Source organism: Haematobia irritans, chromosome 1 (genome assembly GCF_050003625.1).
Source record: "Haematobia irritans isolate KBUSLIRL chromosome 1, ASM5000362v1, whole genome shotgun sequence".
Taxonomy (NCBI): domain Eukaryota; kingdom Metazoa; phylum Arthropoda; class Insecta; order Diptera; family Muscidae; genus Haematobia; species Haematobia irritans.
Genome location: NC_134397.1, coordinates 33,164,094 through 33,191,834, shown reverse-complemented (window position 1 = coordinate 33,191,834; position 27,741 = coordinate 33,164,094). Strand labels below are relative to the sequence as shown.

General features: G+C 31.2%; 1 protein-coding gene across 1 annotated transcript in view; it reads right to left on the bottom strand.

Moving 5' to 3' along the window:
* Positions 1-1,694: 1,694 nt before the first annotated feature.
* LOC142222988 (uncharacterized) overlaps positions 1,695-27,741 on the bottom strand; it is a 184,005-nt gene continuing 157,958 nt past the window's right edge. Inside the window, exon 2 of the mRNA XM_075292941.1 lies at positions 1,695-2,177. Within this exon, the coding sequence (XP_075149056.1) occupies positions 1,695-2,159 (465 nt within the window). The 5' untranslated portion in view covers positions 2,160-2,177. The remainder of the gene's footprint in view (positions 2,178-27,741) is intronic.

Genomic DNA, 27,741 nt, shown 5'->3' with positions numbered 1-27,741 from the left:
TTGAGTCTTTACCAACGATGGAGGGTAATTTTATATCAACCGTATACAAATTAAACAAAGTTTTACTACACAACAAATAAAGCTATCATAACTATTATTCCATAAGGATAGATTTACACTGACAGAAATTCTATTCCATCAGGATAGGATTTCTAATGATTTATTTCATCAACAATGCAACACTAATTAGACATTTTGTTATGATGTGGTGATATGGGGAAAACGTATGATTATATGCAAATTTATCATTTTAATTTTATTGTAGGCATGATGTACATACAGTGAGGAAAAGATCACAAAAAATAAGAGAATTGGTGAAAATCAAGAAGGAAAGTCATGAGCGGCATATATACGAAAAAAAAACAATAATTATGTATGTTATCAAGTGGATTGTACAAGACTATTTGTTACACTAATAGAAAAAATTGAGTTTCACAATCGTGAACGGACGTTGTCAAAATGAAACGGAAACGTTCACAAAAATATCAAAACGGAATGTTCACGATTTCGTCCACGGGCGTTCACGATTTCATGAACGGCATTCGTTTTTCTTTGGCCATGAAAAGTCTTAAAATATTCGTTAGACGTTGTTATAGCAACTCCGCTGTTGGTACTATGTGCTAAGGCGACTGTTAACGCGTATCGTGCAGGCAACACAGGTTCGAGTCTCGGTAGGGGAAATCTTTTTTTTAATTTTGTTTATAAATTCGTAACCATTACGTTTTCAGATCATGAACGCTGGTTGTTGTTTTGACAACGTGTGGTGTCATTTTTACGTTGTCAGATTGTCTCCATCTGTTTGACAACACATGTGTGTTGATTCACTTTCATGAACGGATCGTTTCGAAATGACCACGCCGTTCATGATTTTTTCTATGGGTGTAGAACGGAGAACAACGGCACTCCATGCTCTCAAGAAATCAAGGATATCAAGTGGCCACATAAGTTAGAGTATTGCAAGAAAACGGGGAGTATATAGTGAAACGTCTCAAACTTGGCCACTCTGAAAACCGAACACCTCTCAAAAGTGGACAATTGCCGTAAGATGTTAACACATTAAAATTAGCCTCTCAAAATTGGACACCTCCCAAATGTAGACAAAATTTAGCGACCTTGTCCATTTTTCAGATGTTTCACTACAATAAATTTGCCATTCCGTTTCTAATACCGCCTGTGTGTTGATCTGTTAACATATAACACTGAAAAATATTTATCGTGAGGAAAAAATATTGTGGAGAGGCTAACGATTTCGTGTCCTTAAAATACAACTCTGAATTTTGATTGGCATAGAAGACACATTTCTCTGACATAATTTTTTTTCCTTGGCCAAAAGTAATTTTGTTCTTATTAAGGGTGGTTAAAATGTCAAGGGCCGATGTTGATTTTGAATAAAACACAAACTATTTAGGAAATTATTGTAATTTTATTTTATTATGATTATTGGTATTATTCAATTATGTATGGAACAAAATATCGGCCAAATGGGCGCCGCGACCTCGGTGGCACACCTTCATCCGATGGTCCACACACATTTCGATGACGCTGAGGCATAATGGAGGTTCTATGCCGTTAATGTGCCGAATTATCTCATTCTTTAGCTCTTGAATTGTTGCTGGCTTATCGACGTACACCTTTTCTTTCAAATAGCCCCAAAGACGAAAGTCCAACGGTGTCAAATCACATGATCTTGGCGGTCAATTGGCATCGCCATTACGTGAGATAACACGGCCATTGAATTTGTTTCGCAAAAGAGCCATTGTTTCGTTAGCTGTGTGGCAAGTGGCACCGTCCTGCTGAAACCACATATCGTCCACATCCATATCTTCCAATTCGGGCCATAAAAAGTTCGTTATCATCTCACGATAGCGAACACCATTCACAGTAACTGCCTGACCGGCCTCATTTTGGAAAAAATACGGCCCGATGATGCCGCCAGCCCATAAACCGCACCAAACAGTCACTCTTTGTGGGTGCATTGGTTTTTCGACAATCACTCTTGGATTCTCATTCGCCCAAATGCGGCAATTCTGTTTATTGACGAATCCACTGAGGTGAAAATATGCCTCATCACTGAAGATGATTTTCTTCGAAAATTGATCATCCACTGTTGCCATTTCTTGGAACCATTTAACACGTTGTTGGATTGTGTATTTCTCCATGGTTCAAATTGAGTAAGTCTGAAATAGAGAAATGTCAAATAAAATTCGGAAAAAAAACTTGGCGTTTAGGTGTGGTTCACATTCAACATCGGCCTTTACAATTTAACCACCCTTTAGTTAAATGATTCGACTTAAACTTGGGTATCCTAATATGAAAGGTAATTTTGTTTGACTAAGGTCAAATTTTGTCAAAATTTTATTTCTATAGAAAATTTGGTCAAAATTTTATTTCTAGAGAAAATTTTGTCAAAATTTTATTTCTAGAGAAAATTTTATCAAACTTTTATTTCTAGAGAAAATTTTATCAAAATTTTATTTCATAATAATAAATTAATGATTTTTCAAGCTCGAGGTCTTTTTTTGAATATTTTATTTATTTTCCCAATATTTCGCGATTGCCATATTGAATCGATTCTATAGGGGATCTACAATAGATTTTAAGAAATTGCATTTCATAAATATCACAGTATTAAAAAATTATAACATTTTAAATAAGTCTATAAATTATTTTCTTTTAATCAATAATTAATTGTCATTAAAAGAAAATAATTTATAGACTTATTTAAAATTTTATAATTTTTTAATACTGTGATATCTATGAAATGTAATTTCTTAAAATGTATTGAAGATCCCCTGAAGAAGCGAATGAATATGACAATCGCGAAATATTGGGAAAATAAATAAAATATTCACAAAAAGACCTCGAGCTTGAAAAATCATTAATTTATTATTATAACATAAAAAAGGTCGAATAAAATCAAATAAAATAATAAAATTTAATTTCTATAGAAAATTTTGTCAAAATCTTATTTCTAGAGAAAATTTTGTCAAAATGTTATTTCTATAGAAAATTTTGTCAAAATTTTATTTCTATAGAAAATTTTGTCAAAATTTTATTTCTATAGAAAATTTTGTCAAAATTTTATTTCTAGAGGAAATTTTGTCAAAATTTTATTTCTTTAGAAGATTTTGTCAAAATTTTATTTCTAGAGAAAATTTTGTCCAAATTTTATTTCTATAGAAAATTTTGTCAAAATTTTATTCCTATAGAAAATTTTGTCAAAATTTTATTTCTATAGAAAATTTTGTAAAAATTTTATTTCTATAGAAAATTTTGTAAAAAATTTATTTCTATAGAAAATTTTGTAAAAATTTTATTTCTATAGAAAATTTTGTTATAATTTTTTTCTATAGAAAATTTTGTTATAATTTTATTTCTATAGAAAATTTTGTCAAAATTTTATTTCTATAGAAAATGTTGTCAAAATTTTAGTTTTATAGAAAATTTTGTTAAAATTTTATTTCTAGAGAAAATTTTGTAAAAATTTTATTTCTATAGAAAATTTTGTAAAAATTTTATTTCTATAGAAAATTTTGTAAAAAATTTATTTCTATAGAAAATTTTATCAAAATGTTATTTCTAAAGAAAATTTTGTCAAAATTTTATTTCTATAGAAAATTTTGTCAAAATTTTATTTCTATAGAAAAGTTTGTCAAAATTTTATTTCTAGAGAAAAGTTTGTCAAAATTTTATTTCTAGAGAAAATTTTGTCAAAATTTTATTTCTATAGAAAATTTTATCAAAATTTTATTTCTATAGAAAGTTTTGTCAAAATTTTATTTTTATAGAAAATTTTGTAAAAAAAATTTTATTTCTATAGAAAATTTTGTCAAAATTTTATTTCTATAGAAAATTTTGTAAAAATTTTATTTCTATAGAAAATTTTATCAAAATTTTATTTCTAAATTTATTTTATATTATATTTTATTTTACTAATATACATGAGACAAGGCGAGTGAGAAAAAACACATAAAGATCTTAAAAAGAATAACGATACTTGATAATAAATACCCACCCCATAAAATCAATTGCTTTGCTCTACAACATTCATACCACTGTCTATAGCTGTTTTAACCACAATACGTTTTGTGTGTTAAATGTCTGTGTCAAAATATTTTATTATATTACCGCTGCAATTCCAAAAAATGTCGTCATTATTCCATAAATGACATAAACAGGTTCATACTCCATGCTTGGCGCGTGAAAAACCCCCGAAAATAACTCTGACATTCATATTACATCCAGCCGGTTATAATCCAGATTGTCTCAGCCTAAGTTTGGCCACTTGCCTGCCTGCCTGCCAGCTTATCTGAGATATGTCATTGCTATGACGATAGCAAAGCTGTAGCATCAACAAAATTTCTGAAAATGAAAATATTCCAAGCTACAGCATGCCATGTCACAAAACGATGAAATATTCCCTTCATATGAATGGAAATAAGATTTAGTAGAATTTTTTTGTCTGTTGATTTTTTTCTTTTTTTGCGGGTTTTTTGTTTTTTATCTCCTATATTTAAGAAGAGCTTAAACAACAAAAGTTGTAATATTATTTTAGCAGCCATCATGTAGCCTGTGCCAACCACCTATCATTCCATGCTGTGCCTACGCAGCTCAGCATCGCCTGTAAGAGGAACTCACATGGAAATTCCAAAAACAAAAATTAAAATCGCTCTCCAACTGATGGTAAAGATGCCATGTGGTATCTGTATATCTCGGTATCCGGAAATTTTGTATAAAATTGAAAAAAGGCAGAGGGGATATTTTGGGAGGCTTTCCGGATAAAGGCCTAATTAAAATCTTCAAAAAATGAACTAGAGCTAAATTAAATTTAAAGAAAAAATAATTAAAAAAATGCTAGGCCGACAGCTTGACGACTATAAAAATATGATTTTGGTCAACACTGAAAATTAATACAAGATAAATTAATTCCCAACACGTCCATCGGTAGGATGGTCCTCTTGCAATCAAAGCGGACTCGGAGAGAAGGTTGATTGCGACTTTTGACAATGCAGCCCTTTCTGCTTGCAGTTACAATTCTATCAGTGGCTCATTGCATATCGTTCTACTCGTAAAATGGTTCCAATTTTAAGAGATCTATGAAATCCGTTCCTGTGCACTTAATAGGCAGAGAAGGAATAAAATCACCCTGAACATGTTTCAAGAGAATAATATTTCCTTTTTAAGGGGACAATGTAACATTTTCGTCCCAAAAATATTGTTTTCTCGCCAAATAACCGAATTCAGAAACATAATTCACAACACAATAACATGGTTTATACAAACATGTAACATATTCCCTGTGAAAAAGTCATATTATGTTCTTGAAATATGATTGAGGTGATAATATTCTTTCTCCGAGTATAGTATCGCTGGCCTTCAGTTCAACCGCAGACAGGTCTACATTTCCAGCGTTGGGATCTTGCTTGCATGATAGTCATCACATAGCTGACTAGTTGCCCGGAGCTTTCACCGACCCGAAAATGCTTGTGAATCAAAACAACCACCAAACTGCTTCCAATACCGTAGCTGAAGCCAGACCACTTTTACGTGTCATTTCCGAGGCAATAACAACAATCAACTTTTGCAACTCAAATGCGCAGATCTTCTCAGTAGTTCCCAATTAACTAGAAATCGATTAACTACAAATTGAAAATACACCATTTTTTCCGATCACTAAAGAACCGAACTACTCAGCAATGACTAATCATCTACCCTTCAGTGAATTCAAAAAGTCCCCATTATCAACATCAACATTTAATCTCTAACGAACCAAGGTTCTTATCTCCATAATTGCTGGCCATTTACGAACAACATTCCGAATCGCTCCGAAGTTCTTATTAACTACCGATCATCAACAAACCGCACGATCAACTCCCTATCATCTACGGACCGGAGTTCAGATCTGAAGTTCTGAAAAACTACTAATCACCAACAAACCGAAGTTCATATCTACCTGAAATTATCTGTAAAGCAAGCAACCAACCGAGCAACGGTAGGTTAGGTTAGTTAAGGTGGCAGCCCGATGTATCAGGCTCACTTAGACTATTCAGTCCATTGTGATACCACATTGGTGAACTTCTCTCTTATCACTGAGTGTTGCCCGATTCCATGTTAAGCTCAATGGCAAGGGACCTCCTTTTTATAGCCGAGTCCGAACGGTGTTCCACATTGCAGTGAAACCACTTAGAGAAGCTTTGTAACCCTCAGAAATGTCACCAGCATTACTGAGGTGGGATAATCCACCGCTGAAAAACTTTTTGGTGTTCGGTCGCAGCAGGAATCGAACTCACGACCTTGTGTATTCAAGGCCATTGCACCACGGTGGCTCCCACCGAGCAACGATAAAAACTAGAAGTTCTCTTAAAATACCTGATTATTTTCGAGCAGAATTTCCTATCACATTCGCGTGAAACGAAGTTCTGATGATATACCGATCATCAACGACTCATCGACTACCGATAATTGAATAACCAAATTTCTCATCAACGAAACAACGTTCTTATCAACGAACTAAAGTTATCGCCAATTCCTGATCATTTACGAACCGAATTTCTCATCTACTTCAGATCGTCAACGAAACTACCGGTCATCAACAAACCGAATTTCCCATCAAATACTTATCATATATGAAGCCTCTGCAACCTCTGCAACCAATCATCAATGAACTGACCCGCGAATCATTTGTAAAACAACCAATATCCGATGAACTTCGTATCATCGACCGAAGTTCACATCAAGTACCGAAAATTTTGGAGCAAAATTCCTCATCAACTTGCAGTCGTCGAGAACCAAAGTTCTGATGAAATATCGATCATCGACTACCAATCATCGAATAGCCAGCATTATCATCAACTAAAACGAAGTTCTAATCAATTGATCATCAACGAAAACGAAGTTCTCATCAATTGCTAATCATTTACGAACAGATTTGCTCATCAGCTTTCGATCGTCAACGAATCGAAGTTCTAACCAACTTTCGATCGTCAAGAAATCAAAGTTCCCATCAACCTCAAATTATCTGTAAAGCGGTCAACAACCGATTAACGTAAAACCTCGACAAAATTCCTCATCAACTTGCAGCCTCGAGATTCAAAGATCTGATGAAATACCGATCATCAACGATCATCGACTACCTATCATCGAACAACCAGCATTCTCATCAACGAAACGAAGTTCTCATCAATTGCTGATCATTTACGAATCGATTTTCTCATCAACTACCGATCTTCAACAAATCAAAGTTCCCATCAACCTCAAATTATCTGTAAAGCAAGTAACCAAGTGATCAACGGTAAAACCTCGTCGTTTTTCTATCATCTACCGAGGTTCTCTTCAACTACCGATAATTTTCGAACAGAATTCCCTATCAACTTCCGGCTGTTCATGAACCGAAGATCTGATGAAGTACAGATCGTCAACGACTAATCGAATACCTACCGAATATCAACGAACTGAACCTCCAATCACTTTTAAACCAAACAATTCCCGATCTACTCCCTATCATCTACCGAAGATATCATCAACTACCGATCATTTACAAAAGAGAATTCCTCATCAACTTGTCGAGAATCAAAGTTCTGATTAAATGCCGATTATCAACGAAACAAAGATCTCGTCCACTATTTATTATTGACAAACCTGATTTCTCAACATCTACCGGTCATCAATGAACTGAACTTCTCATTAACTACTGATCAACTAAACTGCCATCAACCACCAACTGCAAAATATCGTAATCTCTCCATCATCTATCTACCAACGAATTCAATATTTTCCGACCAAATTTCTCATCTACTGCTGATCAACGAACTAAACCACCATCAACCAAAGATTATACGTCAACCAACCAAACCCCCATTCAATTGCAAACTTTGGTAATCTCCTCATCATTTACCTACCATCGAATTCAATAGTGTCCGACCGAATTTCTTATCCGATCACCTTCGCCATCTACCGATCATCAATGAACTGAACTTCTCGTCATCTACTGATCAACGAACTAAACCACCATCAACCAACGAACACACAATCAATTGCAAACTATGGTAATCTCCCCATCATTTACTTATCAACGAATTCAATAGTTTCTGACCGAATTTCTCATTAACTTCCCATTAACTTCACCATCTACCGATCATCAATGAACTGAACTTCTTGTCATCTACTGATCAGCGAACTAAACCACCATCAACCGCCAATCATTGGTAGACCAACGAACACACAAACAAATGCAAACTATGGTAATCTCCCCATCATTTACCTACCAACGAATTCAATAGTTTCCGAAAGAGTTTCTTATCAACTTCCGATAACTTTCGTCTCAGCGAAAATACCAGTTCCCGGTCATCCATATGCCGAATCCTTGCCTCTATTACATCCATGATTGAAAAAATTGCCTTAAAGCATACAAGCAGATTATGAAATAATTTTCGTCTATAAAACCAAGAAATTCACTTGGTTTTATCAATATATCACTCGAGAGAGGGGTTCTTTACCGAGAACAACGTTTAAATTTAAATTAAACAAGTATATATGGCCGTAAGTTCGGCCAGGCCGAATGTTAAAGACTGTACTTAAGACTGTCATCCACACTCGAATTACTTGGGTTTCGGTAACACTTGCCGATGGCAAGGTATCTTAAAACTTCTTAACACCGTCATCCCAATTGTAAGTTAGTCCATATGGGGTATATATTAAACAAAAATAAAAAAGGCCGATTAAATACATATATAATTCAGTTTGACAAAATTTTCTATAGAAATAAAATTTTGACAAAATTTTCTATAGAAATAAAATTTTGACAAAATTTTCTATAGAAATAAAATTTTGACAAAATTTTCTATAGACATAAAATTTTGACAAAATTTTTTATAGAAATAAAATGTTGACAAAATTTTCTATAGAAGTAAAATGTTGACAAAAATTTTTATAGGAATAACATGTTGACAAAATTTTCTATAGAAATAAAATTTTGACAAAATTTTCTATAGAAATAACATTTTGGTAGATTATTTTTGGGGATCGGCTGTATATAACTATAAACCGATATGGACTAATTTTGGAATGGTTGTTATCGGCCATATACTAGCGCAAAGTACTAAATTTCAACCGGATCGGATGAATGTTGCTCCTCCAAGAGCTCCGGAGGTCAAATCTGGGGATCGATTTATATGGGGGCTATATATAACTATGGACCGATATGGACCAATTTTTGCATGGTGTTTAGAGACTATATACTAACACCATGTACCAAATTCCAACCGGATCGGATGAATTTTGCTCCTCCAAGAGGCTCCGCAAGCCAAATCTGACCGTCGGTTTATATGGGGGCTATACGTAAAAGTGGTCCGATATGGTCCATTTGCAATACCATCCGACCTACATCAATAACAACTACTTATGCCAAGTTTCAAGTCGATAGCTTGTTTCGGAAGTTAGCGTGATTTCAACAGACGAATGGACGGACATGCTTAGATCGACTCAGAATTTCACCACGACCCAGAATATATAGATACTTTATGGGGTCTTAGAGGAATATTTCGATGTGTTACAAACGGAATGACAAAGTTAATATACCCCCATCCTATGGTGGAGGGTATAAAAACTCAAGGGCCCTGTGTTGCAATATCTACAACCCGAAAATCGTACGCTATGAAGTTGACACACACATACACTTGTAACATAGACAAGACACACATGTCACGCAACCAACATTTCCATACATATTATTTGATTTTATAATTTCCGTACCTCCCTCAAGGGATATTCGCTGTATTTTTCTGTTTTTAAATTAAAAAAAAAAAAAAAACAATTCAACACATGTATACAATCGCATGTATTACGCGACCAGCACCAGCACCCTCACAACCAGCCAACATTTCGTGCCAGGGAACACCTGTACCAATTGAATGAATGAATGAAAGATTGAATACCATCACCACCGCCACTAACACCAACAACTGATGGCCTCACGGGATGCCAATCATTCAAGTGTTGCATCTGTGACAAAATAATATGGAATGTGATGTGAGGAATAAATATTTATATTGGAGGTGTTTGCAAATACGGATATTGTAGAGGACATACAAGCTGATGGGATGCATTAAAGTGGTATGGATTTGACAACAGCCAAAATGGATGTAGAACATATGAATGAGCGTTATAGTCTATTTTGTCCTTGCTATACTCGTAATCACCCAGTTTTATGTAAATAAATGTACTACACGTTGCATTCGGTGTTACAAAATGTTAATTAATTATCCTATTACGATAGTTGAGTGACCAGATTAAATGGTGTGAATGGTGAAATTTCCCAGAAGGAAAGGATGGAAAATCTAAAGAAACTTAGATTGTAAGCATGAAGGTTAGTAAGATATTGAAATAATTTTAACCTAAAGCACCATATTGTACCATATTACATATAGGGAAATTTTTTAGCTATTTGCTTTTTCGTAACATTGGTTTAAACAGTTGACGCACGTTTCCAAATTATTGAATTTTATTATCAAAATACGTGCTCAGTTAAAAAAGTTCATCGCGCGCTTCCTCCACTTTATGGACAATTTAATCGTGCCACTGATACAATAGCCTATTTGGGCTATTGTGACAAAATTTCACAATATGTTTACATTGTTGAAATAACTGAAGAAAATATTAATCATCGATTCGTCGCCGTCACTCTTTTGGTCAACAAAAACTTTTGCTGAAGTATTTAAGTGTGAAGTCTTTCAAAATAAAGCTGGAGCAAGAATTGAAATCGAAGGAACTACCGCAATTCAGAATTTTTGCCAAGATGGCCGAAGATCTACTTTTTATACCCACACCCTCAAAAAAAATCGCTTCTCTAACATATGTTCCAAACATACTTTGCAGGAAGCACATATATTAGTGGATATTGCCGAAACATTATTATGTTTGTTTTATGTGAACATATTATATGTTTGGAAGCATTTTGAGCCCAAAAATATTATATGCTTGGAAGAATATTCTCCCCAAGAAGATTGTGCTCATTCCATCACTTAATTTTCACTTCCACGAAATTTTTAGTTCTTGGCACCTTTTTCTGTAATACAAATAATGTTGAAGAAATTATTCAATTTTATAATTTTTTAAATTTTACCTCTCGCCTGGACGGAGAATCGAACCGCGAACCATGCAATTTGTAAGCCAACACACTACCACTGGGCTACGTAGCTGTTATAGTCACCAATAGACAATTATCGTTATAAGTTACATTTATATAGCATAGTTTGCAGCGCCCACGAGCCCATGCAAACATAACATTATTTAACAGAAACATACATTTGTTGGCCACGTGGAGCAGTGGTTAACATACGTTCCGATTTCTTTTAACGAACCAACAACAAAAATTGTGCCCATAATGCCAAAATGATAAACAAAACACATGTCCACACATACATAAAATGCTGCTCTCAAGACGAAAACACACACTGTTTTTTTTTTTTTTTCAAATGTCTATTCTCTTGGTTCCGTATGTCTATTCTCTTTACGCCGAATACTCATTCTAATATTAAAATTTATTTAGTTTTAATATTTAGACTTAAGCATATAAAATTTTTGGCCTTATCATAAAACAGTTTTCCGAAACAACATACAAGCGGTTTCACAGAAATTGTTTTGATTCTCTTGCTGTGTTATGTTGATATCTTTCGTCAACCCTCCCGTCCATCTCTATTTCTTTCTCTATACTCTCTCTCTCTCTCTGTCGCTCTCTGAATAAAATATCACAACATATATATGTTTAGTCGAAATTTGTAAATTTATATATGTTTACATTCACACATATTATTTTTATAAAATATTCATGCCCCAAACATAATATATTCTAACATATTAACATATGTGTCCCAAACATTTAGTGTTAGTTTAGGAACATTACATGTTTGCACTTAAATATATTGTGTTTAGAAATTGTGTCCGAAACACATTTTGTTTATGTCGGAACATACGAAAAACATATTTTTCTAACAGTGCACCAGGTGTAATAAAATAGCCTCAATAGAAATCGACCCAATAGAAATCAAGACACCGCAATTAATATCCTATTTGCCTAAAATTGGAAATCTAGAGTTATTGCCCGAATTTTGACAACATTTTCTATAGAAATAAAATTTTGACAAAATTTTCTATAGCAATAAAATTTTCACAAAATTTTCTACAAAAATAAAACCTTGACAAAATTTTCCAAAGAAATAAAATTTTGACAAAGTTTTCTAAAGAAATAAATCTTCGACAAAATTTTCTATAGAAATAAAATTTTGACAAAATGTTTTATAGAAATAAAATTTTGACAAAATTTTCTATAGAAATAAAATTTTGGCAACATTTTCTATAAAAATAAAATTTTGACAAAATTTTCTATAGAAATATAATTTTGACAAAATTTTCTATAGAAATAAAATTTTGACAAATTTTTCTATAGAAGTAAAATTTTGACAAAATTTATATAGAATTACAATCTTGACAAAATTTTCAATAGAAAAAAAATTTGAAAAAATTTTCAATAGAAATAAAATTTTGACAAAAATTTTATTTCTATAATTTTGACAAAATTTTCTATAGAAATAAAATTTTCTATTAAAATAAAATGTTGACAAAATTTTCAACAGAAATAAAATTTTGACAAAATTTTCTATAAAAAAAAATTTGACAAAATTTTCTATAGAAATAAAATTTTGACAAAATTTTTTATAGAAATAAAATTTGGACAAAATTTTCTGTAGAAATACAATTTTGACAAAATTTTCTATAGAAATAAAATGTTGACGAAATTTTCTATAGAAATAAAATTTTGGTAACATTTTCCATAGTTAACATATAAAATTTTGACAAAATTTTCTATAGAAAAAAAATTTTGTATAGAAATAAAATGTTGACGAAATTTTCTATAGAAATAAAATTTTGGCAACGTGTTCTATGGAAATAAAATTTTGACAAAATTTTCTATAGAAAAAAATTTGACAAAATTTTCTATAGAAATACAATTTTGACAAAATTTTTATAGAAATAAAATTTGGACAAAATTTTCTGTAGAAATACAATTTTGACAATTTTTCTATAGAAATAAAATTTTTTATAGAAATAAAATGTTGACGAAATTTTCTATGGAAATAAAATTTTGGTAACATTTTCTATAGTTAACATATAAAATTTTGATAACATTTTCTATAGAAATAAAATTTTGTATAGAAATAAAATGTTGACGAAATTTTCTATAGAAATATAATTTTGACAAAATTTTCTATAGAAATAAAATTTTAACGAAATGTGCTATAGAAATAAAATTTTGACAAAATTATCTATAAAAAAATTTTTTTGACAAATTTTTCTATAGAAGTAAAATTTTGACACAATTTATATAGAATTACAATTTTGACAAATTTTTCAATAGAAAAAAAAATTGACAAAATTTTCTATAGAAATAAAATGTTGACTAAATTTTTTATAGAATAAAATTTTGACAAAATTTTCTATAGAAATAAAATTCTGACAAAATTTTGTATAGAAATTAAATGTTGACAAAATTTTCTGTAGCAAAAAATGTTGACAAAATTATTTCTAGATTTAAAGAAATAAAATTTTGACAAAATTTTCTATAAAAATAAAACTTTGACAAAATGTTTTATAGAACCAAAATTTTGACAAAAGTTTCTATAGAAATACATTTTTGACTAATTTTTCTACAGAAACAAACATTTTAACAAAATTTTCTATAGAAATAAAATATTGAAAAATTTTTCAATTGAAATAAAATTTTGAAAAAACTTTCTATTGAAATAAAATTTTGACAGGCCTTCGGTCTATGGCCGGAGTCCCATAGGATCTAACGTAATTCCCAAGAGATTCGTACTTCGACATGCCCCCCACATACCATGTTTCTCATAAAAAAAATTCTATAAAATTCGTTTACTCACCTGAGTATTTGTATGGTCACTTTAAAATGCACACAAACCAACTTCATTGTATCACTATTAATATCAATTTTGTAAAATGAAATTAAATTCCTTGTATTCTCTTTTAGGCCAAATCAAAGCAGACCAAAAAAACGAGAATGTAATTCGAAAATATTCAATAAATGAATATTAAACAATATCAATAAACAACTACAAAAGTGGTAGTACAAACAGCAAAACAATAACTGCCTATAAAAATGGCAACAACAAAATATACTATTAAAAACACCATTATTTCATTTAAATAAAAATAATAACGTCACAGTTATATTAAATTAAACATCACACAATCCACACAGACAAATGCTATGTCTACACGGATGAAAAAGACTGTTTTTCATATGTTTGGCTATAAACATTATATGTTTGGAACACAAATTTTTAAACACAATATTTTTGAGTGCAAGCATATAATGTCCATAAACTAGCATAACATGTTTGGGACATATATGTTAATATGTTAGAACATGTTATGTTTGGGACATAAAATGTTTGTAAATATAATATGCTTGGATGCAAACATATATTAATTTAGAAATAGCCTATAAACATAAATGTGTTTAGTAGCTTGGAGCGCTATTTAACAGGGAGCGATATTGAATTAAGTTGGTGGTTGTTGCTTGTTATTACAAAATTAACATTTTATTTTTCCTTGGGCAATTGATCAGCTACTTCTTTGATCCTTACAAACTGTGTGGTCCGCTGTTCGAATCCCCGTCCGACAAAAGGTAAAATTAAAATAAGAAAATATTATACAATTGAATAATTTCTTCTACAATGTTCGTATTACAGAAAAAGTGCTAAGAACTAAAAAATCTCGTGGAAGTGAGAAAGATGTGGGGGAATATACAATTGGGCAGAAACAACATTTTGAGCATTCAGGTCGAAAACCTATGTTGTTAGCACCTATATTACCTGTTTATTTTCATAATTCATTATGATTGTAAATAAATAAATAAGTAAATAAAATTTTGAGCACAATATTGTTTGGGAGAATTTTTTTTAAGCATATAATATTTTTGGGTGCAAAATGCTTCCAAACATATTATATGTTCACATAATAACATATTGTTTTTTGGAAGACAACATTATTGAATTTGGATGCAAAAATACAAAATGTTTGGAACTTAAACTACCCAAACATATATTGTTTAGACCAATGTGCTTTCAAACATATTATATATTGGAAGAGATCAAACATATAAATGTTTGGGCAATACCCAAAAATGTATATGCTTGAAGCAAAATATGTTTGGGAGTATATGTTACAGAAGCGATTTTTTGTGAGCGTGTAGCATATGGCATACGGCAATGGCAGTATTTCCTGCATATTGTATACTCGTATAAGCATGTCAACATGAAGACAATTGCAATAGTGTTAGTGAACGTTTTGGTTGGAATTTAATTTCATTGGGAAAATACCAATTGTGTGATAGGATATTTCATATGTAAATGAAATATCCTAAATCTCCATGGATTTAAATGTTAAGGGTGTGCTGTAGAAAGACTTCTACTGACGAATAATAAACGGAAGGATGCTCCCCCAAAGAACTTTTTATACCCTTCGCCACACTGTGTAACAGGTTACATGGATATGTTTCCACACTCAGGGCCGGCCACTGAAGACGGTTGCCTCTCGAGCCAAAAATAATCTACCAACATTTGATGAACATTTTACCAAAAAACCACAAAATAAAAAATTTGTGGTTATTACACAATTTGCAATCACAAAAATTATAGTATCAATCAAAGTTTTAATTGGGCATAACAAAAATACTAGATTAGAAATTAATTGATTTCAATTAATTTTTTAATTGACTCAGCTAAAAATTTAATTGATGCTGATTTCTAAACTTAGTAAATTTTTTAATTTTAACTATATTCAATTACTTCCTTAACTGACTTTGAGTTTTTAGTTTGATTTGATTGTTTGAAATAAATTTTTATTTAAAAATTAAAAAATACATTTTTAAATGACTTAGTCTACCGAGTTTGATTAAAAAGTTAATTGTATCAATCATTTTTCTTTTAATTTAAAAATGTCAATCATTGACTTAATTTAATGTTTCTATCTTGATTAAAACATTAATTGTATCAACTAATTTATTAATTGAAAATGTTTACCTTCAAACAACTGTTTAATTGGAAATATTTTGGTGATATTGGATATTACATTTTTTCCTGTGTATAAAATCAATTTTGTTTGAAACAAATGATTTATTATTTTATTTTAGAAGTTATTTCTTGTTTTAATAGAACATTTTGTCCATTTTTTTAATAGAAAAATTTCTTAAAATTTCATTCCTTTGGAAAACTTTCTGTAGGACATTTTGTCAAATTTTTAGTTTTATAGAAAATTTTGTCAAAATTTTATTCCTAGGGAGATTTTTGTCAAAATTTTATTTTTATAGAGAAATGTGTCACAATTTTATTTTTATAGAAAAAATTGTCAAAATTTCATTGTTATAGAAAATGTTCTTTCGGACACTTTTATAAAAATTTTATTACTATAGGATTTTTTTTATGTTATTTCTGTAGAAAATTTTCTCAAAATTTTATTTTTGTAGAAAAATTTGTCAAAATTTCATTGCTATAAAAAAATTTTGTAGGACATTTTGTCAAAACTTTATTTCTTTAGAAAATTTTATTTAAATTATATTTGTATACAATTTTTTTCAATATTTTATTCATAGAGAAAATTTTGTCAAAATTTTATTTTAATAGAAAAATGTGTCAAAATTTCATTGTTATAGAAAATTTTCTGTCGGACATTTTATCAAAATTTTATTTCTATAGGATTTTTTTAAGTGTTATTTCTGTAGAAAATTTTCTCAAAATTTTATTTTTATAGAAAAATTTGTCAAAATTTCATTCCTATAGAAAAATTTTTTAGGACATTTTGTCAAAGTTTTATTTCTATAGGAAATTTTGTTAAAATATTATTTCCATAAAAAATTTTGATAAAATTTTATTTCTAGAGAAAATATTGTCAAAATGTTATTCATTGAGAAAATATTGTCAAAATTTTATTCATTGATAAAATTTTGTCAAAATTTCATTCCTATAGAAAATTTTCTGTAGTACATTTTGTCAAAATTTTATTTCTATAACAAATTTTGCTAGGAAAATTTTGTTCATTGAGAAAATTTTGTCAAAATTTTATTTCTAAAGAAAATCTTTTTTGCAAAATAAAGCAAAGCATCAAGAATTCTACCAATCTACCAAACAGTAAAAAATATACCATTTTTGATAGAATTCTACCGACTGTGGCAACCGTGCCCCTGAGTCGATCTAGCCATGTAGGCCTGTCCGTCTGTCTGGGAACACATTTTTAATGTCAAATTTCAACTGACTCGGATGAAATTTGCTCCTCCAAGAGGCTCCAAAACCAAATCTCGGGATCGGTTTATATGGGGGCTATATATGATTATGGACTGATATGGACCACTTTTGGCATACTTGTTAAATATCATACCACCACGTACCAAATTTCAACCAGATCGGATGAATTTTGCTTCTCCAAAAGGCACCGGATGTCAAATCTGGGGATCGGTTTATATAGGGGCTATATATAATTATGGACTGATATGAACCAATTCCGGCATGGTTGTTGGATACCATATACAAACATCACGTAACAAATTTTAACCGAATCGGATGAATTGTGCTCTTCCAAGAGGCTCCGAGGTCAAATCTGGGGATCGGTTTATATGGAGGCTATGGACCCACTTCGACCAATTTTTGCATGGGTGTTTGAGACCATATATTAACACCACGTACCAAATATCAACTGAATCAGATGAATTTTGGACTTCCAAGAGGCTCCGGAGTTCAAATCTAGTGATCGGTTTATATGGGGGCTATATATAATTATTGATCGATGTGGACTAATTTTTGCATGGTCATTAGAGACCACATACTAACACCATATACCAAATTTCAGCCGGATCGGATGAAATTTGCTTCTCTTAGAGGCTCCGCAAGCCAAATCGGGGGATCGGTTTATATGGGGGCTATATATAATTATTGCCCGATGTGGACCAATTTTTGCATAGTTGTTAGAGACCATATACTAACACCATATACAACATTTCAGCCCGATCGCATGAAATTTTCTTCTCTTGGAGGCTCCGCAAGCCAAATCTGGGGATCGGTTTATATGGGGGCTATATATAATTATGGACCGATGTGGACCAATTTGTGTATGGTTGTTAGAGACCATATACTAACACCATGTACCAAACTTCAGCCGGATCGGATGAAATTCGCTTCTTTTAGAGGCTCCGAAAGCCAAATCGGGGGATCGGTTTATATAGGGGCTATATATAATTATGGACCGATGCGGACCAATTTTTGCATGGTTGTTAGAGATCATATACTAATACCATGTACCATATTTCAGTTGGATCGGATGAAATTTGCTTCTCTTAGAGGGTCTGCAAGCCAAATTTGGGGGTCCGTTTATATGGGGGCTATACGTAAAAGTGGACCGATGTGGCCCATTTGCAATACCATCCGACCTACATCAATAACAACTACTTGTGCCAAGTTTCAAGTCGATAGCTTGTTTCGTTCGGAAGTTAGCGTGATTTCAACAGACGGACGGACGGACATGCTTAGATCGACTCAGAATTTCACTACGACCCAGAATATATATACTTTATGGGGTCTAAGAGCAATATTTCGATGTGTTACAAACGGAATGACAAAGTTAATATACCCCCATCCTATGGTGGAGGGTATAAAAATTGTGCCAAATTTGGTTCAAATCGGTTCAGATTAGATATAGCTCCCACATATCTTTAGTCGGATTTACACTTATAGGACCACAGAGGCCAAAGTTTTAATTCCAATTTGCGTGAAATTTTGTACAGGAATTAATACTCGGTTCAGATTTAGATACAGCTCTCATATATATCTTTCGCCCGATTTACACTCATATGACCACCGGAGATCAAAATTTTACTCCGATTCACTTTAAATTGTTCACAGAAAGTAGAATTGCCAGTAGATTGGGATACCCATAGGGACAACTATTTTAGGCTCTATTACACGGATTAAAATTACAGTGTCTTGAAGCGCAAGAAATTAATTAGTACGGAGGATATACCAAACCATGGACCGATTCACGCTATCTTCAGCTCACATGCTAACTGATCTAAACTGCTTCTAGATTTCCATTCTCAAGCAAATCCGATAAAAGATTTGAAGTCTAGAAGCTTAAGAAGTCAAATCAGGAGATCGGGGGCTATATCAAGACATGGACCAATACACACCATCTTTAACACACTTATTTACGGACCTAAAAATCTCTAGTATTCCAATTTCAGGCAATTCGGATAAAAATTGCCGTGTCTAGATACTCAAGATCCCAAATCGGTGGGTCGATTTGTATGGAGGATATATCAAAACTTGGACCGAAATAGCCCATCTTCGAACTTGAGCTGCTAGCTGACAACAAATGAATCTGTGCCAAATTTCTGCACGATTATTATATTATTGAAGGTTATAGCCGGAAGAGATAGACGGACATGATTATCTCGTCTCATAATACCTCCTTGATCAAGAATATAGCATATATACTTTATATAGTCGGTGATTCATATTTCGATTTTTTACAATAGAATGGCAGACTTATTAAAGCGTCATCACCATTCTATGGTGGAAAGTATGAAAATTAATCTTTGTCAAATTTGCGTGTTGCGTGAATGCAACAGACAGACGTACATTCTTGGATCGCCTTGGAATTTTTTTTATTTAGTCCGAAATAGCTATTTCAATGTGTTACAAACAAAATAACAAACTTATTATACTCTCATGGTGATGAGTATAAAAACTGAGTGTCAGGGCAACAGCATAATCCAATCAAATTTAACAATTTTTCATTACGCCTCCATAACACACATGACCACGAAAATCAAATAACAAAAGATATATATTGTAAAATTACAAATATTCATTCACACACACAAACTCAAAATTATTTTATATGTGCATATGCATATGTGACTTGAATCCAGATACCCATGGTGTTATATGTGAGTATATGTGTGTATGTAAACTATTAATAGAAGTAAAACAACATGCATACAAAACTCTTGTATAAATTTATTATCTATGCAATGTAAACACACCTACTATTACTAAGTACTAACACACACACACAAACACACAACTTCATTCGTGTATACAACACTCAACACTTTTACCAGAAATACATTGTGCCATTGAGAACAAATATTTGTGTGAGGTCATGAAAGCTTTAAAGCATCAACAACAATGTTTACTTTGCAACCCAATCGAGGTGATGATATATTGCATCTGCCCTTTATACATGTATAGTACACGAGTGTGTGTGTGTATGTGTGTATATGGTGGAGAGTAATATAGTGTATGTGTGTGTAAGTATCTCTCTAGGTAAGTGTTACCTATAATCTGATAATAATGAAATATACCAAACCCAAGAACTTAAGTAACCAAAATACATACGCACATTGATAACGCAACACTTATCTATGATCGAGAGATCTTAATATGGTGAACAAGTACTAAACCAATTGAGAATGTTAAGATGAATTGCATTCTTGTAGTGAAATTACAAAAGGATTATGGGTGTACCTACATCGTTCTCCATTGCAATTACAATTTCTCAAGAATTAAGGATGCACCAATGATAAAGGGTCATTTATTTCGTATCAATAACACAAAATAGCATTAACGATAATGTTTATCTTCTATTACAGGAATTTGGAATACGAACAGGTAAATGGTGATTTTTTAAAAATTAAAAAAAACATTAAAATTTAGAAAAAGGCATGCAACTTTTATTTGAATCGTACAATCCATATTAGCGGTCTGCACAAATCCATATGTATACGCAGAGTACACGTGTATTTGCTCCAGTTGCAATCACGGTTGCCACAGTTGGTACAATGCTACCAAAACTGGTAGATTTTCTACTGCTTGTTAGATTGGTAGAACATTTAATGTTTTGCTAGATTTTGCAATTCATAAATAGAAAAAAATTAGACAAAATTTTCTATAATTTTTTTTTACAAAATTTTCCATATAAAATAAAATTTTGACAAAATATTCTATAGAAATAAAATTGTGTCAAAAATTTTCTATAGAAATAAAATTTGGTCAAGATTTTCTATAAAAATAAAATATTGTCAAAAATTTCTATAGAAGTGAAATTTTGTCAAAATTTTCTATAAAAATAATTTATTTTCTAAATTTTCTATAGAAATAAAATTTTGTCAAAATTTTCTATAGAAATAAAAATTTGTCAAAATTTTCTATAGAAATAAAATTTAGACAAAATTTCCAATAGAAATAAAATTTGTCAAAATTTTCTATAGAAATAAAATGTTGTCAAAATTTTCTACAAAAATAACATTTTGTCAAAATTTTCTATAGAAATAAAATTTTGTCAAAATTTTTTATAGAAATAAAATGTTGTCAAAATTTTCTTTAGAAATGAAAATTTGTCAAAATTTTCTATAAAAATAAAATTTTTTCAAAATTTTCTATACAAATAAAATTTTGTCAAATTTTCTATAAAAATAAAATATTGTCAAAATTTTCTATAGAAGTGAAATTTTGTCAAAATTTTCTATAAAAATAAATTTTTTCTATCGATAGAAATAAAATTTTGTCAAAATTTTTTATAGAAAAAAAAATTTGTCAAAATTTTTTATAGAAAAATAATTTTCTACAGCAATAAAATTTAGACAAAATTTTCAATAGAAATAAAATTTGTCAAAATTTTCTATAGAAATAAAATTTTGTCAAAATTTTCTACACAAAGAACATATTGTCAAAATTTTCTATAGAAATAAAATTTTGTCAAAATTTTTTATAGAAATAAAATGTTGTCAAAATTTTCTATAGAAATGAAAATTTGTCAAATTTTCTATAAAAATAAAATTTTTTCTAAATTTTCTATAGAAATAAAATTTTGTCAAAATTTTCTACAGAAAAAAGGGATATGTTTGTACGAATTTATTTCCTTTTTTCGGAAGGTTCAAGTGTAGTTTACTTTTGAGTTTAGGGAACTGCCTGAATTTATTCTGATAATTGGTTGATAGTTTTGCTGCAAATAGAGGATGCTGATAAGGAATGTGGTAATTCCGAAACGTGCGTCCATCCAACCATCTTGCAAACATACCGCTTTGCTCAAATAAATTTGACAAACATTATTTTCCTCTGTTGGTTAAGCTACACTTGTAGTTTAGTCAATGCATGGTTTTAAGCTGAAATCAAAAACAACAACCACGAAATGGAATTTTGTCAATATTTTCTATACAAATAAAATTTTGTAAAAAATTTTCTATAGAAATAAAATGTTGTCAAAATTTTCTATAAAAATAAAATTTTCTCAAAATTTTCTATAGAAATAAAATTTTGTCAAAATTTTCTATAGAAATAAAATTTTGTCGAAATTTTCTATAGAAATAAAATTTTGTCAAAATTTTCTATAGAAATGAAAATTTGTCAAAATTTTCTTTAGAAAAAAATTTTGTCAAAATTTTCTATAGAAATGAAATTTTGTCAAAATTTTTTATAGAAATGAAATTTTGTCAAACTTTTCTATAGAAATAAAATTTTGTCAAAATTTTCTATAGAAATAAAATTTTCTCACAATTTTCTATAAAAATAAAATTTTGACAAAAATTTCTATAGAAATTAAATTTTATCAAAATTTTTTATAGAAATAAAATTTTTTTTCCTTTTTGTTTGTTATTGTTGGCTTCTCTTCAATCGTTATTGTTGTTTTTTTGTTTTTTTGATCTCAGCTTAAAGCCATGCATTGACTAAACTACAATTGTAGCTTAACCAACAGAGGAAAAGTATGCTTGTCAAATTTATTTGGGCAAAGCCCTATAGACTGCAAGATGGTTGGATGTACAGCTGTTTCGGAATTACCACATTCCTCATCAGCATCCTCTACTTGCAGCAAAACTATCAACCAATTATCAGAATAAATTCGGGTAATTCACTCAACCCAACGTGAACTACACTTGAACCTCCCGAAAAAGGGTTTGATAGTCGACTACTGCCTAAACAAATTTGCCAGCATATCTCTTTTCCTTTGCCAAACTCAAATCATCGATTTGTATGTATTTGGCTGGGTTTGTTTTTGAGCGTGCTTCCTCTATCTTCATTCGTTTTGTTTGTTATTGTTGGCTTCTCTTCAATCGTTATTGTTGTTTTTTTGTTTTTTTGATCTCAGCTTAAAGCCATGCATTGACTAAACTACAATTGTAGCTTAACCAACAGAGGAAAAGTATGCTTGTCAAATTTATTTGGGCAAAGCCCTATAGACTGCAAGATGGTTGGATGTACAGCTGTTTCGGAATTACCACATTCCTCATCAGCATCCTCTACTTGCAGCAAAACTATCAACCAATTATCAGAATAAATTCGGGTAATTCACTCAACCCAACGTGCATGGCTTTAAGCTGAGATCAAAAAAACAAAAAAACAACAATAACGATTGAAGAGAAGCCAACAATAACAAACAAAACGAATGAAGATAGAGGAAGCACGCTCAAAAACAAACCCAGCCAAATACATACAAATCGATGATTTGAGTTTGGCAAAGGAAAAGAGATATGCTGGCAAATTTGTTTAGGCAGTAGTCGACTATCAAACCCTTTTTCGGGAGGTTCAAGTGTAGTTCACGTTGGGTTGAGTGAATTACCCGAATTTATTCTGATAATTGGTTGATAGTTTTGCTGCAAGTAGAGGATGCTGATGAGGAATGTGGTAATTCCGAAACAGCTGTACATCCAACCATCTTGCAGTCTATAGGGCTTTGCCCAAATAAATTTGACAAGCATACTTTTCCTCTGTTGGTTAAGCTACAATTGTAGTTTAGTCAATGCATGGCTTTAAGCTGAGATCAAAAAAACAAAAAAACAACAATAACGATTGAAGAGAAGCCAACAATAACAAACAAAACGAATGAAGATAGAGGAAGCACGCTCAAAAACAAACCCAGCCAAATACATACAAATCGATGATTTGAGTTTGGCAAAGGAAAAGAGATATGCTGGCAAATTTGTTTAGGCAGTAGTCGACTATCAAACCCTTTTTCGGGAGGTTCAAGTGTAGTTCACGTTGGGTTGAGTGAATTACCCGAATTTATTCTGATAATTGGTTGATAGTTTTGCTGCAAGTAGAGGATGCTGATGAGGAATGTGGTAATTCCGAAACAGCTGTACATCCAACCATCTTGCAGTCTATAGGGCTTTGCCCAAATAAATTTGACAAGCATACTTTTCCTCTGTTGGTTAAGCTACAATTGTAGTTTAGTCAATGCATGGCTTTAAGCTGAGATCAAAAAAACAAAAAAACAACAATAACGATTGAAGAGAAGCCAACAATAACAAACAAAACGAATGAAGATAGAGGAAGCACGCTCAAAAACAAACCCAGCCAAATACATACAAATCGATGATTTGAGTTTGGCAAAGGAAAAGAGATATGCTGGCAAATTTGTTTAGGCAGTAGTCGACTATCAAACCCTTTTTCGGGAGGTTCAAGTGTTGTTCACGTTGGGTTGAGTGAATTACCCGAATTTATTCTGATAATTGGTTGATAGTTTTGCTGCAAGTAGAGGATGCTGATGAGGAATGTGGTAATTCCGAAACAGCTGTACATCCAACCATCTTGCAGTCTATAGGGCTTTGCCCAAATAAATTTGACAAGCATACTTTTCCTCTGTTGGTTAAGCTACAATTGTAGTTTAGTCAATGCATGGCTTTAAGCTGAGATCAAAAAAAAAAAACAAAAAAAAAGAAATAAAATTTTCTCACAATTTTCTATAAAAATAAAATTTTGACAAAAATTTCTATAGAAATTAAATTTTATCAAAATTTTCTATAGAAATGAAATTTTGTCAAAATTTTCTATAGAAATAAAATTTTTTCAAGATTTTTTATAAAAATAAAATTTTGTCAAAATATTCTATAGAAATAAAATTTTTTCAAAATTTTCTATAGAAATGAAATTTTGTCAAAATTTTCTATAGAAATGGAATTTTTTTCAAAATTTTCTATAGAAATAAAATTTTGTTAAAATTTTGTATAAAAATAAAATTTTGTCAAAATTTTCTTTAGAAATAAAATTTTGTCAAAATTTTCTTGGTAGTTTTTTTGGTAAAGTTTCAATTTTCGCACGAAGTAGTTCATTCCTCCTCTAAAACAGTTTACGTTGTTACTTTGTATCAATTTATAGTAATCTAATCAATTCACCTGCTATTATTAATTTGGTTATTTTTCACATTTCTTTTATGAATAATGAACAAACTGTTTATTTATTAATATTCCGTTTTGCAAAAGACATCCATTTTGCATTTCATTGAATGTGCCATAAGCAATTTATCCTATTTGTTGCCTTTTTGTAGGATGCTACTTTTAATTTTGTTTTTTTGTTTTTTTCAGATACAAACAAAATATTTACCTGCCTTTTGTGCTTCTACCTCTCATTAAAACATTCCAACTCAGTTATGTTCAAGTTGATGCAAAGTTTTCTTTACTTTCGTTTGTTTTTTAATTTAATTTATTAAACATTAATAAATGTTTATATAACAAATTATTCATTCATAAGTATGAATGAACAAAAGGTAAAAGTTTAAATACCTTTTTTTCTTTTTTGTTATTGTGTATGCCAAATAATTACAATAGACTTTGGAGGAGGTGGCAAAGGTGAAAGGGAAGAGCGTAATCTGAAAGACAATAGGATATTATGTATGCATGTTTTATTTTCAAATAACACATAAAACAATAATAAAAAGAGCTTACAGTTTGAAATATAAGAAAAAATAGCTAACGATATTTTTTTTGTATTGTAAAAGTAACCAAAAAATAAAGCCATTAACCCCCATTTTCATGAAGCTCCGTTAGTACTACGTTAGCTAACGAACTTTTAAACCGTACTATGGAAAAATCTGCCATCTTGATAATATATTCAAAATGCCAGTTAGGAACTTAACTGTTAAAAATTTTTCAGTTAAAGTTAACCGGAGAGAAGATATTTTCATTTTACTTTCTGTTAACTGGGAGTTAAAGTCTAACGGAGCTACATGAAAATGGCCGTAAGTAGGGGAATTTTAACGTTAAGTGAGTATACCCTACATTGCTCTATAGGTCAACATTTAGATCTTGTAATTGAAGAAGTCCATATACAAATATAATTCACCATACGTAAACCAACCAAGACATATGCCAACGATAAAAGGTAAATGCTTAACCTACAACATCATTTAACTCATTTTACTTGGATTCTTGGTACATACAAGCAGATTCTATACAATTTCCTCTGAATTGTTATGTTTTCTTTTTTTGCTCCAGAGAATTACCATTTAATATGATTATTATTTTCGTTTTTTTTTCTCTTTTCACAGCAAAAATATTTCATTAAAATTATGTGGCTGTTATGGCATCTTTTAGAGGTTATAATGAAGGTATTTTTGTTTTTGTTGTAGTCACCTACATTTTTTCTATGCTCCGCAAGTAAAACAAGTATATACCGCCGTAAGTTCGGCCAGGCCGAATTTTATATACCCTCTACCATGGATTGCATAGAAACTTCTATTTTGACAAAATTTATTATAGAAATAAAATTTTGACAAAATTTTCTATAGAAATAAAATCTTGACAAAACTATATATAGTAATAAAGTTTTGACAAAATTTTCGACAGAAATAAAATTTTGACAAAATATTCTATAGAAATAAAATCTTGACAAAATTTTCTATAGTAATAAACTTTTGACAGATTATTTTTGGTGATCGGCTATATATAATTATAGACCGATATGGACCAATTTTTGCATGGTTGTTATCGGCCATATACTAGCGTAATGTACTAAATTTCAACCGGATCGGATGAATGTTGCTCCTCCAAGAGCTCCGGAGGTCAAATCTGGGGATCGGTTTAAATGGGGGCTACATATAATTATGGACAGATATGGACCAACTCCTGCATGGTCATTAGAGACCATATACTAACACCATGTACCAAATGTCAACCGAATCGGATGAAATTTTCTTCTCTTAGAGGCTCCGCAAGCCAAATCTGGAGATCGGTTTATATGGGGGCGATATATAATTATGGACCGAGCTGGACCAATTTTTGCATAGTGTTTAAAAACCATATACTTACACCATGTACCAAATTTCAGCCGGATCGGGTGAATTTTTCTCTTCCAAGGGGCTCCGGAGGTCAAATCTGGGGATCGGTTTATATGGGAGCTATATATAATTATGGACCGATATGGACCAATTCATGCATGGTTGTTAGAGACCATATACCAATACCACGTACCAAATTTCAACCGAATCGGATGAAATTTCCTTCTCTTAGAGGCTCCGCAATCCAAATCTGGGGATCGGTTTATATGGGGGCTATATATAATTATGGACCGATATGGACCAATTTTTGCATGGTTGTTAAAGACCATATAATAACACCATGTACCAAATTTCAACCGAATCGGATGAAATTTGCTTCTCTTAGAGGCTCCGCAAGCCATATCTGCAGATCGGTTTATATGGGAGCGATATATAATTATGAACCGATGTTGACCAATTTTTGCATGGTTGTTAGAGACCATATACCAACACCATGTAGCAAATTTCAGCCGGATCGGATGTATTTTGCTCCTCCAAGAGGCTCCGAAAGCCAAATCTGAGCGTGTGTTTATATGGGGGCTATACGTAAAAGTGGTCCGATATGGCCCATTTGCAATACCATCTGAC